The sequence below is a fragment of the Crocuta crocuta genome, unplaced genomic scaffold, assembly GCF_008692635.1.
Source record: "Crocuta crocuta isolate KB4526 unplaced genomic scaffold, BGI_CrCroc_1.0 scaffold170, whole genome shotgun sequence".
Classification (NCBI taxonomy): domain Eukaryota; kingdom Metazoa; phylum Chordata; class Mammalia; order Carnivora; family Hyaenidae; genus Crocuta; species Crocuta crocuta.
The window spans coordinates 6,586,657-6,602,706 of record NW_027527853.1 but is presented as its reverse complement, the minus strand read 5'-3'; the positions used below and the strand labels follow the sequence as shown (position 1 = coordinate 6,602,706).

The 16,050-nt window shown below is 36.5% G+C and overlaps 1 protein-coding gene across 3 annotated transcripts in view; it reads left to right on the top strand.

Annotated features, from left to right (window-relative positions):
* BTAF1 (B-TFIID TATA-box binding protein associated factor 1) overlaps window positions 1–16,050 on the top strand; it is a 102,434-nt gene that overhangs the window by 9,605 nt on the left and 76,779 nt on the right. For 2 of the 3 annotated variants that reach the window (XM_077779897.1, XM_077779888.1), the window contains exons 2-5: window positions 4,999–5,122; window positions 10,228–10,342; window positions 11,866–12,012; window positions 13,845–14,008. In XM_077779897.1, the coding sequence (XP_077636023.1) occupies window positions 4,999–5,122; window positions 10,228–10,342; window positions 11,866–12,012; window positions 13,845–14,008 (550 nt within the window). The remainder of the gene's footprint in view (window positions 1–4,998; window positions 5,123–10,227; window positions 10,343–11,865; window positions 12,013–13,844; window positions 14,009–16,050) is intronic. The other variant, XM_077779904.1, reaches the window with a different exon arrangement.

Here is a 16,050-nt window from a genome sequence, read left to right as displayed (position 1 = left end):
ATTCCGAATGGAGGAAACAACATAGACAAAACTGTGGAAACCAAAAATGCCCATGTTGGGAGATACTTTTTTGATTTTGATTACTATCTGATAGGTAAAGGTGAGCCATTGACAGTTCATTAGGGTAAGGTAGTAATTTGATCAAAGTACTTTAGGAGGTAAATCTAGCAATAAGATCATGTTACTGTGGGGTTATGCCCACCAGGCAGTTGGAAGTGTGGCACTAGAGCTCCTAGATGGACTAGATTTGGGGATTATTTGTACCTTGTTATAGTTTAAACAAATAACCTAGTTTCCTAAGGGAGAAACTGGTGAGGTGAGGAGCCAAGGATTGGATATGGGAGAGTGGTAAGAGTTATGGAAACCAGGGGAAAAATTGAGAATTCAGGTAGGAACAGGTTAATATGAAGTTGTGAAAATTTAGGAAGAAAAATACCTTAAAAATGGGGTACTTACTGATGTCAGATGTTCTAGAAAAGTCAAGAATATTGGACTTAAAAAAATTGGATTTAGAGCTTACAGGTTCATTGGTGACCCATCAGGTGTGCTATTACAGTAGAAGAGAAGAATAGAAACTTGACTGATAAGGATTAAATTGTGTATAGTGAGGAAAGAAGTGATTTCTTAAAATGTTTTATTTACTGATTTTGAGCACACACGTGTGCACACGCGCAAGCAGGGGAGGGCAGAGAGAGAGTCCCAAGCAGGTTCCATGCTGTCAGTGCAGAGCCTGAAGTGGGGCTTTGATCTCACCAACCGTGAAATCATGACCTGAGCCAAAATCAAGAGCCAAATGCTTAACTGACTGAGCCACCCAGCATCCCTAAAAGAAGTGATTTTAAACACTTGTTCATGATGCTTGGCAGGAAAAAAGAAAAAGTATACTAGAAGATGAGCAAGCTTTTTTTTTCTCTTTAGAGACATACTTTTGCATATTTGTTTATTTTTTATATTTTATTTATTTTTGAGAGCCAGACAGAGCATGAATAGGGAAGGGACAGACAGAGGAGACACAGAATCTGAAACAGGCTCCAGGCTCTGAGTTGTCAGCACAGAGCCTGATGTGGGGCTCAAACTCACAAACCGTGAGATCTTGACCTGAGCCAAAGTCAGCTGCTTAACCAACTGAGCTACCCAGGTGCCCCCACAGTTTTGCATATTTAAAGAGAGAAGGGAATGGATTAATAAGGCAGGGATTTAAGGTATTAGAGAAAGGATGATTTAATGAAGCTAGAAGGGGATGGTATCAAGGCAACAGTGGGACAGTAAGCCTTGAAGAGAAGTGAGGACTGTCTTTCCATTTGAAAGGGAGAGAATGAGTGTAAAGAGCAATCTTTAGAGGTAGCGAGGAGAAAACTTGAGATAGTTTGTGTTTCAAAGCCTAGATATCTATTCATTGGAGTAGTCCATTCCTTTTTAAGGAATGAGGAATGGTAATGGCTTGAGGAAAGTGGAAATGATTGGGAAAAACATTGCGAACTGTCCCTTTTCTTTTAACTTTATACATGTGGATTTATAAACAGGGTAGCTTTGTGACTTCCTTACAGTGTTCATTTTGCAGCCAGCTTTGCTTTTGGTCATTAAAAGCAGAATCTCCATGATGGAAAGCAATTAATGAAGTAGTTGAAGTTGTTCCAGAAGTTCAGTGTAAGGAACTTGGCATCAGATATGTCAGATACATTACAAATACTATGTTACAGAGGAGGAAAAAAAGGGAAAAAAACCACAGTGATGTGAAACTATAAAATATGCCTAAATTAGCTAGTTTTACCCTCCAAAATAAGAGGTTAAGTGAAATAAACTTTCCTAAGTCCTCCCAACATGTGACAAAAGTAGGACTTCTAAAGGTCCCTAACTTTCAGTCTAGTTTGTTTTCCATTTTACTGCTGTTTTCTACAGGAAAGTCTTGAATCTACGCAAACTGTATACATGTAAGAGACCAATACTGTTATAAAAAAGACCTGCAGCATATACAAATATAAGTCTACTTATAGTAGCATAAATTTGACCTAAGACTAATCATTCTTTGTAATAAAACTTAATTATTGATAATTTTGCCTGCCATATAATATACAGAGAAGTTTTTTTTTTTTTTTTACACAGTAGGCTCCACGCCCAACATGGGGCTTGAACTCACAATTCTGAGATCAAGAGTTGCATGCTCTACCAACTAAGCTAGCCAGACACCCCTTAATATAGAATATTTAAAATGACTTTTTTTGTCTTCATAATTACAGAAAGTTCATAGATGTTTGAAATTTCTTTTTGCAAATTACTTTTAATTGACAAAATCATATGGTAATGGCAATATGCAAGTGTTTATTTTGGAGGTTTAGAGATGATTTTCATGAACGTTAATATCACAACTTGATTTAAAGATGAAAATAACTCAAGGGGCATTCTGAGAGTTAGTATGGGATGGGGGAGGGAAATCATTTTATGGGGAAGGGATTTGGGACTGATAGTCCTAGAACTTCTTAATAACACCAGCTGTCAGAATTTCTTTTCCTCCTATTATTCTGTCTCACTATTTCTGAGTCACTGTTCACCAAATCCTGCAGCAAAACCTGATGAGTGAATGGGTAAAGGCAAGAATTGAGATAGCCTTGAAAAATAAGGAGAATAATTGTGTCAGCTGGTGTATTGTGTCTGTGCATAGCGTATATAGTAAATTTTTGTGTCTTATAAAAATTAATTTCTTTATAATCACTCTGTGTGCCTCTCAGTATATTGGAAGCAAAAACTGTGTTGTTTCCCTGTTTTTCTGTATGTCACTGGCTCTTTTATTACCTCCACATTTTTCTTGAAATTTCTCTTACCTACATACCCTTAACTATAAATTTGAACCTTAGCTCTTACTGTTTTGTTCTGAAGCAGTTGAAAACTTTTCATAGTACCCCTAGTGTTCTACACTGATAAAGATCTATTTTAGTTCTATTTCTTACTAGTTAGAATGATTTTGCGCTTATTAGTGACTGGCTAGTTTGATAAATACTACCAGAGAAAAGAAAAGAACAATCCAGCCCATTTCATTTGCCTCTTATAGGTTTATCTTATAAAAGACTTTAAAAAAATTTTTTAATGTTTATTTATTTATTAAAAACAATTTTTTTTAATGTTTTATTTATTTCTAGGAGGGAGAGAGAGAGAGAGAGAGAGACAGCATGAGCAGGAGAGGGTCAGAGAGAGAAGGAGTCACAGACTCTGAAACAGGCTCCAGGCTCTGAGCTGGCAGTCAGCACAGAGCCCGATGCGGGGCTCGAACCCACGAACTGCGAGATCATGACCTAAGCGAAAGTCGAACGCTCAACCGACTAAGCCACCCAGGCGCCCCAATGTTTATTTATTTTTGAGAGGCAGAGAGAGAGAGAGAGCGCGCGAGCGAGCATGAGTGAGAGCACAAGCAGGGGAGGGGCAGAGAGGGAAACACAGAATCAGAAGCAGGCTCCAGGCTCTGAGCTGACAGCACAGAGCCCTACACTGGGCTCGAACCCATGGACTGTGAGATCATGACCTGAGCTGAAGTTGGACACTCAACTGACTGAGCCACCCAGGTGCCCCATATCTTATAAAAGACTTTCAGAGCTTTGCTGTGTGATTTTTTTTTTTTTTAAAGCTCTTTGTGAAAGAATACCTGTAACCCCAGAAGAAAAATACAAGCTTCACTCTAGTTTATTGATGCTTAATGCTCACGGTTAGCTTTGGGACCTTACTTGCTTTCTCTTCTTCATTAGATAAAATTTGAAAATGTATTCATTAAATTTCTAGTGTAGGAATGGACAGTTTATCAACTGTTATATCAAAAGTTATATCTAACTTTGCCATCCTGCATATTTTTAAAGTACCCATTTATTCCATTATATGAAGTATGAAGCTCTTTTCATTACATGTGGCATTCACTTTGCCTTATTGAGCCTGATTAGTGTGGTAGAAGAGCTAGATCTGTATATGATAGATGGACAGCTAGTGGTAATTACTTGTGACTTTGCCTTTCTCCTTGCTAAAACCTTAGGATTTTCCAGTATACCCAAACCATAAGAACATAGTGTTAAACTTCTCACCTGTTCCACGTATAAGGCATTGTGATATTCCAAGTTTTAGTCATTGGTTAAATTGCAGAACTGGAGTTTGAACTGTGGGGTTGTGACTCTAGAATTTGTGCCAGTATGCTGTATACCTTTGGAAACTCTTTCCTTGGAGATTTTATTTATTGCCGTATTTGTCACTTCTGCACAGATGACCCCCATATACCTATAAACTTGTAGTCTCAATTTTTCCTGAACTTCAGATCTCTAGTCCAACTATTTTTTTTTGGTCTCTTCTAGCTATTCTTTCCCTGCTACTAGTAAGCTTGTCATCTTTTTGCATAATATTTTCTCCACTAGTTCCCATTTTTAAAGTGACTTCTTAATTTTCTAAGATTCGGTATCTGAGAACACTTTCATTTCCTTGACATTTCTTATTACAGCATGTATGTTTTACCTGTGCAGTATCTCAACTTCTTTCTAGGCTTCTTGTCATGATGGTAGTTTAGGTCTACACTTTCAGCCTAAAATTCTCTAAAAGTTTTCTTCCATTACATTTCATGCTTCATACTGCTGCCAGATGAATCTTCCTAAAACAGAGCTCTAGTCCCATCACTTTCTTAAACCAAGACCTTCGTGATGAAGGTCCATCTCATATACCATTTCTTTTATGAAGCCTTTTCAGTATTACACAGTTGGGGATATATAGTATTTGCTCCCTCTGTTCCCACTTCTCAAAGCACTTTGTACTACTTTTCTGGCATATATGTTATTGTACCCTGTATTCTAATTATTTGTGTACTTGCCTTCCTAATCACCCTACCCCCAATTGCACGTTCCTTGAGAGTAGAGATTCTCCTGCAGCCCTAGAATAGGTCTTCTTTCGTAAATGCTCAATACATTTATTGACTCAAAACTTAAACCTATGAGGAAACACATTTCAGAATAATCATTATATCTTTTGTTATTTTAGGCTTGACCGTCTTTTTATCTTACTGGATACTGGCACTACTCCAGTTACAAGAAAAGCTGCTGCACAGCAACTTGGAGAAGTGGTAAAGCTTCATCCCCATGAACTAAATAATCTTTTATCTAAAGTAAGAACCATTTTTTTTTTCATTTAGTATAATGCAGTTATAGAAATTTATCTGTGGATAGGAATATAACGATAGAAATTGTCTTATTTTAGTGACAGTTGTGGTCTTCGGATTTCATTAAATATCTTACTATTTCTCCAAATATTTTTTTAAATTTCATCTTTCTTTTTTGTCGCAAGATTTAAAATATTTTGGCCTTTTTTTGTTTTTTTTTCCCCATTAGGTTTAATTGTCGATGGGATTTGACAGCATAGAACCTTTTGCTTGTGGCATGAATTTGAATCTGACCCAGTTGGGTAATGAACTAAGTTGTTAATCTAGTTTGTTAGTGGTCTAACTTGTTTTTAACAGCTAGTAGTTATAGTTGTCAGTCTCCAGATGATTGAGTACTCATGGGAAATGATTGAAATATATGAGAAGTGAGTTGTCATTACATTTTTAGTTATTACCTGTTTTGAAACTAGAGGCTTTCTGCTTTGGTGGATCAGTGTTTTCATAATCGTAGCCCATATACTTTCCCTAAGCAATGGCTGTATTTTTATTGTACTTTGTGGACTCGTAGAAGTGTGCCTGTATGATAGTAAGCAATACATTCCACGTGTTTAATAATCTCCAACATGCAGAGTAAAAACAGGAGTGCTTTGTCTGTTGGGGAGCTTGGGTGGGGGAGGAAAATGATAGCCCATACATTAGAAATCCCAAGATAACTCTCTTCCTGCTAGTCATACCCGTTCCTTTCATTCTCATCTGTCCCTTCTTGATTCATATGAGTAGTTCTAAGCTCTTCTGAATATACAAATCTGTACTGTATAGTCCCCACCATGAGGCCCAACAGTGACAGTCTTTTCCAGTATATTTCCCACTTAGATATTATCAGTACTTTCTAAACAATATGTGACAAAGAGACAATGGTTTGACATTCACAGGCTCCATGTTCTCAGAATGGAGAAGGATGCATTTAAAAAAAAATTTTTTTTTAATGTATATTTATTTTGAGAAAGTGTGTATAAGCAGGGGAGTGGCAGAGAGAGGGAGAGAGAGAATGCCAAGCAGGCACTGCACCATTAGCACAGAGCCCAATGTGGGGCTAGATCTCACAAACCACAAGATCATGAATTGGGCGGAAATCAAGAGTCAAGACGCTTAACTGACTGAGCCACTCAGGTGTTCCTGGAGAAGGATACATATGATATAGTATTATACTCATGTGCAAGGTAGGGGGATAGAAAGGCATACCCATTTCTTCTCCTCCCGAGGGAAGAGATTGAGGACTGAATGAGCTGAAACTGGAAACAGTGAGTAAAACTAATTTGTGCTCAACTGAGAAAAGGTTTCCAGCCTTCCAGGTGAATTGTCTTCTTGACTTAGGTCCTGGTTTGTTGGCTGCCAACAAATAATTCCAAAAGAGGCAAAGTTTGTCTTTTGTACTTTCTCAACTTCTGTCCTCTTTTTTTCTCTCCTCAGAGTTTTCCTGTTGCTTTTTGTTTTATTTTTTTAAACTGCTTGTTGAAATATAATTTATACACCGTACGGTTTGCCCATGTAAAGTTCACAATTCAATAATTTTATTTTTTTAAAGATTTTTTTTTAAAATATTTGATTTTTAAGTAACCTCTATACTCAGTGTAGGGCTCGAACTTACAACCCCAGGACGTACAGTCACAAGATTCACTGACTGAGCTAGCCAGGTGCCCCCCTCAGTGATTTTAGATATGTGCAATCTTGACCACAGTCTAATTTTAAAGTATTTTTATTTCCCCCAAAAGAAACTTCATACCCATTAGCAGTCACTCTCTATTACTCCTCCCATACCCAGCCCTAGACAACCCCTAATCTACTTTTTGCTGATAGATTTGCCTATTATGAATATTTTATATAAATGTGACTGGTTTGTTTCACTTAATATTTTTAAGGTTCTTTCATATTGAAGTGTGTCTCATTACTTCCTTTTTATTGTTAAATAATATTCCATTGTATGGATATGATATGAATATATTATATGGATATACCACATCTTACCTGTCCATTTGATGGACATCTGGGGTGGTTTCTACCTTTTGGCCTTTGAATGCTGCTATGAAAATTCATGTACAGGTTTTTGTGTGGGTGTATGTTTTCATTTCTCATGGGTATAAACCTGCAAATAGAATTACTGGATCATATAGTAACTACGTTTAACTTTATGAGGAACTGCCAGACTGTTTTCCAAACTGGAGCCATTGTTTCACATTCCTAACAGCAGTTTATGAGAGATCTGATGTTTTCTACATCCTTGCCAGTGCTTGTTATTAACTGACTGTGATTATTTCCATACTAGTGCGTATGAAATGATGTCATTATAGTTCTGACTTGCATTTTTCTGGTGACTAATGATATTATGTGTTTATTGACCATTTGTATATCTTTGGAGAACTGTTTATTCAGATCCTTTGCCCATTTTTAAGTGGGATATTCTTTTAGTATTGAGTTGTAAGAGTTCTTTATATATTTTGGCTACAAGCTCTATACCAGGTATTTGATTTGCAAATATGTTCTTTCAGTCTGTGGCTGTCTTCACTTTCTTGAAGGTATCCTTTGAAGCACAAAAGTTACTAACTTTGATGAAGTCATATTTATCCTTTTCTCCCCCATATTCCTGTGCTTTGGGGATCATATCTAAGAAACCTTACCTGATCTAAAGTCCCAAAGATTTACCCCTGTATTTTCTTCTAAGAATTGTATAGTTTTAGCTCTTAGTTTCAGACTTCTGACTCATTTTGAGTTAATTTTTGTGTATGGGATAAGGTAGGGGTTCACAATCATTATTTTATTGCCTCAGCACCATTTGTGGAAAGAACTATTTGTTCCCCATCGAATTGTCTTGGCACTCTTCTTAAAAGGCAGTTGATCATAGACAGTTTTAGTTTTATACTCTCAATTCATTTCCATTGATCTATATACCTGTCCTTTTGCCAGTACCACACTGTCTTGATTACTAACACTTTGTAGTAAGTTTTGAGATCAAGAAGTGTGATTATACCAACTCTGTTATTCTTTTCCGGGGTTGTTTTGGTGATTCTGGGTCTCTTGCATTTCCATATAAATTTTAGGATAACTTTCTCATTTCTGCAAAAACATCAGCTGGGATTTTGATAGGAATGTTGTTGAATAAGTAGATCAATTTAGGGAGTATTACTATCTTAACAATATTCAATCTTTTTCTTTTTTTAAGTTTATTTATTTATTTTTGAGAGAGTGTGTGTGCATGAGCCAGGTAGGGGCAGAGAGAGAGGAAGAGAATCCCAAGCAGGGTCTGCATTGTCAGCCTTCATCTGGGGCTTGAATTCATGAACCATGAGATCATGACCTGAGCTGAAATCAAGAGCCAGATGCTTAACCAGCTGAGCCACTCATGCACCCCAACAATATTAAAAATCCGTATATTTTTAATATTGAACATGAGGTGTCTTTCTGTTTACTGTATTTAGATTTTAATTTCTTTCAGTGATATCTGGAATTTTTTGTAGTGTTCAGTATATGAGTCTTGCACTTTAAGTTTATTTTTAAGTATTTTATACTTTTTGATGGTATTGTTAATGAGATATTGAGGGGCCTGGATAGCTCAGTCGTTTGAACAACCAGCTGTTGATTTTGGCTCAGGTCATTCATGATCTCATGGTGTGGGATAGAGCTCCAACAGGGCTCTGGGCTCAGTGTGAAGTTTCTTTCTCCCTCTGCCCCTCCCCAGTTCATGCGGGTAGACTCTCTGTCTCAAAAAAAAAGGGGGAGGGGAGTGATTTAAAAATTTTTATTTTCAAATTGTTTATTGACTGTCTATCGCCATATAATTCATTAAAAAAATTTTTTTTAAATGTTTATTTGTGAGAGCCCCGATGTGGGGCTCTAACCCATGAACCATGAGATCATGACCTGAGTCGAAGTCGGATGCTCAACCGACTGAGCCACCCAGGTGCCCCCAATTGATTTTTTTTTTTAATGTTTACTTACTTTGAGAGAGAGAATGCATGCACACGCTAGTGAAGGGAGGGGGAGAAAGATAAGGAGCTAGACAATCCCAAGCAGGCTTCCAGCTGTCAGTGCAGAGCCAGACTCCTGCTTGATGGGAAGGTGAGCACCTTGAGTATGGTGCCTAGACCACTCGGCCATCCTGACACCCTTCTGCTTGATGTAGGAAGTTTGAGATGACCTGAGGAGCCAAAATCAAGAGTCAGAAGCTCAACTGAGCCACCCTGGTGGCCCAGAATTGATTTTTGTATATTGATTTTATATCTTCCAGTCTTGCCGAACTCATTTATTCTTTCTGCTAGTTTTTTTTCTTTTTTCTTTTCTTTTATTTCTGAGAGAGAGAGAGACAGACAGACAGACAGCATGAGCAGAGGAGGGTCAGAGAGAGAGGGAGACACAGAATCTGAAACAGGCTCCAGGCTCTGAGCTAGCTGTCAGCACAGAGCCAACGCAGGGCTCGAACCCACAAACTGCGAGATCATGACCTGAGCCAAAGTCAGACGCTTAACCAACTGAGCCACCCCGGTGCCCCTCTGCTAGTTTTTTTCTTAATCGTTTTTTTTTTTTTTTTCTTTGAGAAAGAGAGGCAGAGAGCATGAGCACGGGAGGGACAGAGAGGAAGGGAGAGAGAGAATCCCAAGCAAGCTTTGTCAGAGCAGAGCCCAGCACGGGACTCCAGCCCACAAACAGTGTGATCATGACCTGAGCTGAAATCAAGAGTCAAATGCTTAATTGACTGAGCCACCAGACACTCCTATTCTTTATGCTAGTTTTTAACTCTTTGGAACAAGTAATGGGGTTTCATGAAAATACACATTGTACTTTTTTAGTTTGTTAAAAGCTAAGTTATTTTTTAAATGCACCTAAGTATTTTTTAAATAAAAGTTTCCTGTTTCCTTTTTTTCAGGTGTAGTTATATTTCCTATGAAAGAATCTTGTAAATGATAATAATTCCAAGGTGTTTTGTATAAATTTATATATAAAGCCTAAGAGCTACTAAATTATAAGTTAATCACAAGTAAATTTGTATTTCTCTGTTTTGGCTACCTTGAACAAACAATATTTTTTGGAATAACTATTTTATCTTCTACTTTTTTAAGGTGTTGATATATTTAAGGAGTACAAATTGGGATACCCGGATTGCAGCAGGACAGGCTGTTGAAGCTATAGTGAAAAATGTACCTGAGTGGAATCCAGCACCAAGAACCAAACAAGGTACGTTTAAGTGGTAAAAGTAGTTTGCAACAAAAATCTAACTGTAGAATTAATTATCCTATACATTTTATATTTTAATAATTGCAATTTTAATTTAAAGGCTTAATTTTCAGGTACAGCGTTGTCAGGAAATGACATTGAATAAGGTGATTTTCACCATACTTAAAAAAAATTAGATAAACTATGTTTTCATGTATATTTAAGTTATTAACTTTACATATGCTTGATTTATAGAGATTATTGCTTCCTTCAAGGAATTTATGTCCTAAAAAAACCCCCAAAATCAATGAAGTATAAATATTTGAAAGTATTTTTTCTTGTTACAGGGAGAATAGTGTAATTATTTTTTAAATTTAAGCATAATTGTGTATGGATATTTGGAATGGTGTTTAATTTCTTATGTGTCCTTTAGATATCTTGTAGTGGAAATTATTTTTCTGGCTGCCTGCAATGGTAGTTAAAAATGAATGTATGCTTTTGAAAGTTTGTAAAGGTGTACATTTTAATTGAGAATTTAATGTGGTGCAACCTGATTTCATTTTCAAGTCACTTTGATAACTCCACTTTTTTCATACATTTTAGCTTGTCTAAAACTTTTGTTTTATCTGGCACCTATTATTTTGAATGATTATATTAATTTGTCTTTTCTCATCCAATGAAGTATATAACCAGAAGTTATAACTTATTCTAGAAAAGAGCTTTCTCTTTTCAGCTTATTTCCATGTTTATTTTGGTATGTAGCAATATTAGAACTCAGATTCTTTTTATAAAATAATAAATTGGTTATGCCAGCATTAAAATTTATGGTAAGGTTGCTTGTCATCACTGGAAAACTTAAAGCATTTATGCTTTAGTTTAATAGATGAATTATATGCAAATACCTGCTAAATAAATTATTAAGTCAGTGAACAATTACAATAGGTTTTCAAATTCATAAAGGCATAACCTTTTTTAGGGAGGAATACAAAACATTTTACAGATACTTTCAGGCCTTGGATGGAATTATGATTTTTCCAATTTACCAGGAGATTAAAATTTTCTCATATTAGGAGGATACCTATTGAATGAATAGTTGCTTTGTGTGATAGATATGCCTTAGGTATAGGGAGGAATGATGCTTATTAACTTATTATGTATGAATGTAGTATGTGAATATGTTTGTCTTAATTTAGCACTATAATGAACCCAGGCTATTACATTGGTATTTTCAAACTACTAAACCGTAAATGGAGACAGTATGGCATTTAACATACCTATTTCAATATGAAATGCATTTCCTCATAAAATAATGTGCTTTTGTAGTAAAAAAAAAAAAAAAACCAGCTCTACATATACCCACTGACATTCTGATAGTTTGTAAAAGGGGAGCCACCAACTACGTAGTTCATTTGTAAATTAGAGTTGATTGTAAATAAATCCACAGTAGCTTTTCTTAAAATGTCACCCAGCCACCCCAGGTAAACTTTCTTTCATTCTACACTTTGGCTTTATAATCAAATTAAATATTTTTCAACCTCATTTAGAATCTACTTCAGAAAGTGCTATGGAGGATTCACCTGCTACAGATCGATTGAATTTTGACAGATTTGATATATGTAGATTGTTACAGCATGGGGCATCACTTTTGGGATCTGCCGGTGCAGAATTTGAAGTACAAGATGAAAAATCAGGTATGTAGTAGTCCTATAGAAGAAAGTCTGAAATGTGTGTATTCAGACTAATATATTATTTGGCATGCTATTTATCAGCCATGCGGAATCAAAATAGATGTTACAAAATGTAAATTGACTGAAGTTTGCAGTTGGGGAGGTGGAGGCACTGTGGGTGAGAAGATAATCAAAAATATTTGGGTCTAAAACTATACCATATGAATATTTTCTGTCTTTTAAGTGACTGTGTATTATATCTGTGCATTGTTAATAGATACATACTAGTATTTGAGCAGGCATTTTATTATGTATTAGAGAAATCATAAAGTGTGACCAACGAGCCTCAGTTGAATAGATTTCTTTTCTTTTTTTTAAGTTTGTTTATTTTGAGAGAGGGAGAGAGGGAAGGAGAGAGAGAGAATCCCTAGCAGGCCCTGTGCTTTTAGCGCAGAGGGCAATGCAAGGCTCAAACTCACAGACAGTGAGATCATGTCCAGAGCCAAAATCAAGATGCCTAAAACTGACTGAGCCACCCAGGTTCCCCCAATTAAGTAGATTTTAAAAGCCAGGATTAGTACAGATTGTGATACTGTTTTCACAGTTCTGGACATTTGAGAGGCTATATGACAGTTTTCTTTTTTATCATGTGTTTTAAAATTTTAAATAATTGGATCTACTCATGTTGGTAACCGAGGCAAACACTAAAAATGAAAAATCTTGCGTAGGCGATCATTCCATTATCTTTAAACTTACAGAATCCATCTGGATATAAAATAATGTTTTGGCCATTCAGGATTGATGCTTTGAGAGGGAAAAAACTTTGATGTTTTTAATGGATTTCTGTAAGTAAATAGCTTGCTCTTTTGCCTAAGACCAAAAGAGAATAGTTTTTGTTGCTAATAAAATTAATCATTACTCAAAGCATATCTACCTAGCCAAGTTAATGAAGTGGTCTTCACTTGTTCATCTTAAAACAGGCAAATGGGGTCCCCAGGTGACTCAGTTGGTCGATTAAGCGTCTGACTTCAGCTCAGGTCATGGTCTTGCAGTCTATGGGTTTGAGCCCCACATCAAGCTCTGTGCTGACAGCTCAGAGACTGGAGCCTGCTTCAGATTCTGTGTCTCCCTCTCTCTCTACCCTCCCCCATTCACACACTCTCTCAAATAATAATAAACAGATGCCCCTAGAACACTATTTTTCAATCATAGCCAGGTAACAGTTTATGATGTATGCAGAGTATGTGAGTATGGTTTGTTTTATTGTCAGGAGAGCTGGTTTTTGTTTGTTTTTAAGTATTTTGAGAGAGAGAAAGTGCGTGCGTTAGCAGAGAGGGGCAGAGAAAGAGGTAGAGAGAGCATCTCAAGCAGACTCTGCATTGTCACTGCAGAGCCTGACATGGGGCTTGATCCCACAAACGATGAGATCATGGCCTGAGCCAAAATCAAGAGTTGGATGGTTTTTTTTTTTTAATTTTTTTTATTTTTATTTATTTCTAGGAGAGAGAGAGAGAGACAGCGTGAGCAGGGGAGGGTCAGGGAGAGAGGGTGACACAGACCGAAACAGGCTTCAGGCTCTGAGCTGGCCGTCAGCACAGAGCCCGACGCGGGGCTCGAACCCACGAACCACGAGATCATGACCTAAGTGAAAGTCGGACGCTTAACCGACTAAGCCACCCAGGCGCCCCAAGAGTTGGATGTTTAATTGACTGATCTACCCAGGCACCCCCGAGAGGGGTGTTTTAATAGTTAAAAAAAAAAAATTTTTTTTTTTAAATTTGAATCAAGTTTGATCTTCATTGATTAGAAAACTTCTTACCTGATTTGGAGGAAATGTATTTCTTTTCTGTTTAAAGGTGAAGTGGATCCTAAAGAGAGGATAGCACGCCAACGGAAACTATTACAAAAGAAACTTGGCCTTAATATGGGAGAAGCCATTGGAATGAGTACTGAAGAACTCTTCAATGATGAAGATTTGGATTATACCCCAACCTCAGCAGCCCTTATAAACAAACAACCTGTAGGTAAAATCTTTGGTTGTTTGATTGCAAGTAATACAAGGGTTTTGCTTCATATTGCCATGCTATTGGAATGAAAAAAAATGCTGTTCTTAATTCTACTCGTTGCTTGTTTCACCATAATTTAGTATTTAGTTATCATGAACTGGATTTCTGGTAACAGATTCTAAAGAGACAAGTTCTGCCTACCTTATGAACTCTGGACTGACTGTTAGAAATCTGTGCGGGTCTTTTAGGAGCCACTGCTATTGAGAGATCCCAGTTGGACCAATTGCTTTTTCCTTTGTTCTTTAGTGGGAAAAAAATAAATGTTTGACTAGATGATAGTAAGGGCTAGTATGATGATAACTAGGAATCTTTAGAGCTATGATTTATTCTTTTATTTGAGAAGGTAACAGACATGATAAGAAAACTTTCAAACAATGTAAAAAGGTATACAATATGAAGTAAAAGAAGTTTTTAATAATTGATGGAGACGCATGTCCCTGCCCCACATGCAACCCTTTATGAATTACTTGGACGTGTAGACACAAGTATTTGTGTATTTTAAGCTATATTTACCTCTTCTCATTTCATGTAGCTGAATATATCAGTATGTACGGATTGATCATATATGTTTTTGATAGCTTCATGCTCTTTTGTTGTATGGATGGACCATAATTTTGCTCTGTATTCCTCCTTTTTCTCTATTCTTCCAGTTCCCGTTGGATGCTCACATACTGTTGCTTTTGCTTTTTTAATGTCCCAAACTGTTTAAGAGTCAATAAATGCTGTGGTTCTCTCCTCAGAAAAATTCACATGCAACTGAAATATTACCATTCAAGGGGGTTGGTATTCTTTCCTCTTGCCCCTGCAATATCTTTTTAGAGTTTCCTGGTCCTTATTAAGAATTCCTGTTTTGCAGTCATGAAACCCTTTTCCTTTGCCTTTATACTAGTTCTCTAAACCATCAGAATTCGCAAACTATTTTCTTAGGGTTAAGGGAGTATGTNAAAAAAAAAAAAAAAAAAAAAAAAAAAAGGGAACATTCCTGAGGAAAAAAGAGTTTAAAGAGGCAGAAAATATGACAACCGTAAAGAAACAGAAAGAAATGGGATGCAAAGTGAAGCATGAGATGTAAATAAAAATAGAATAAAGGAAAACAAAAATGTAGTAATGTGATAATAGTGTGATTATTATGTATGGTGTAAGAAAAAAGACGGGCCAGGTATAATAGAGAAGATGGGGTATAGACAGACTAGTTGCATGTAGGCAACATCCAGCCAGCCAGTTTGAGGTTTGTGAGATCCAAGTTGGGTTGGCCTTACATGTCATGGATCTTTGGGAGGAGTTGCTTAATATTACTTGTTGCCATAGGTTCATCATTGCTTATATATGTGCCATTGGTCCCTGGACCAAGACTGTATAGCAGGGCATCTATACCACTAACCCAGATTGGTTGTCAAAGTGTGAATTTTAGTTGAATCTTAAGTCAGTTAAGGGCAGAAAAGATTTTTAGGCTTGAGCTGAAAGCATTTCTATCTCACAGCCTTTATAATGTCTCCCATGAAAGGGAAAGTAAGCAAAAACAATAGATAGTGATGGCTTAAGAGGGAAGGAGCAATATCGGTTAAGTTGACTATAGGATGCTAGATCACTTATGGCTATAATTTTTTTCAACAGATGATTATTAGTTTCCTTTATTAATATTCTTTGTTCTTACAACTTGAGGGTGGTATTACAGTTTTTTTGTTTTTATTTTGAATCCAGTATAGTTAACCTACAGTATTATTAGTTTTGGGTAATTGAACAATTCTATATGTTACTTGGAGTTCATCAAGGTAAGTGTACTCTTAATCTTTTTCACCTGTTTGACCTATTCCCCCACCCACCTCCCCTCTGGTACCATCAGTTTGTTCTTTATGATTAAGAGTTTGTTTTTTCTTTTCTTTATTTTTTTTGTTTCTTAAATTCCACATATGAGTGAAAACATGGTATTTGTCTTTCTCTGACTTATTTTGCATAGTGTTATACTCTAAATCTATCCATGCTGTTGCAAATGGCA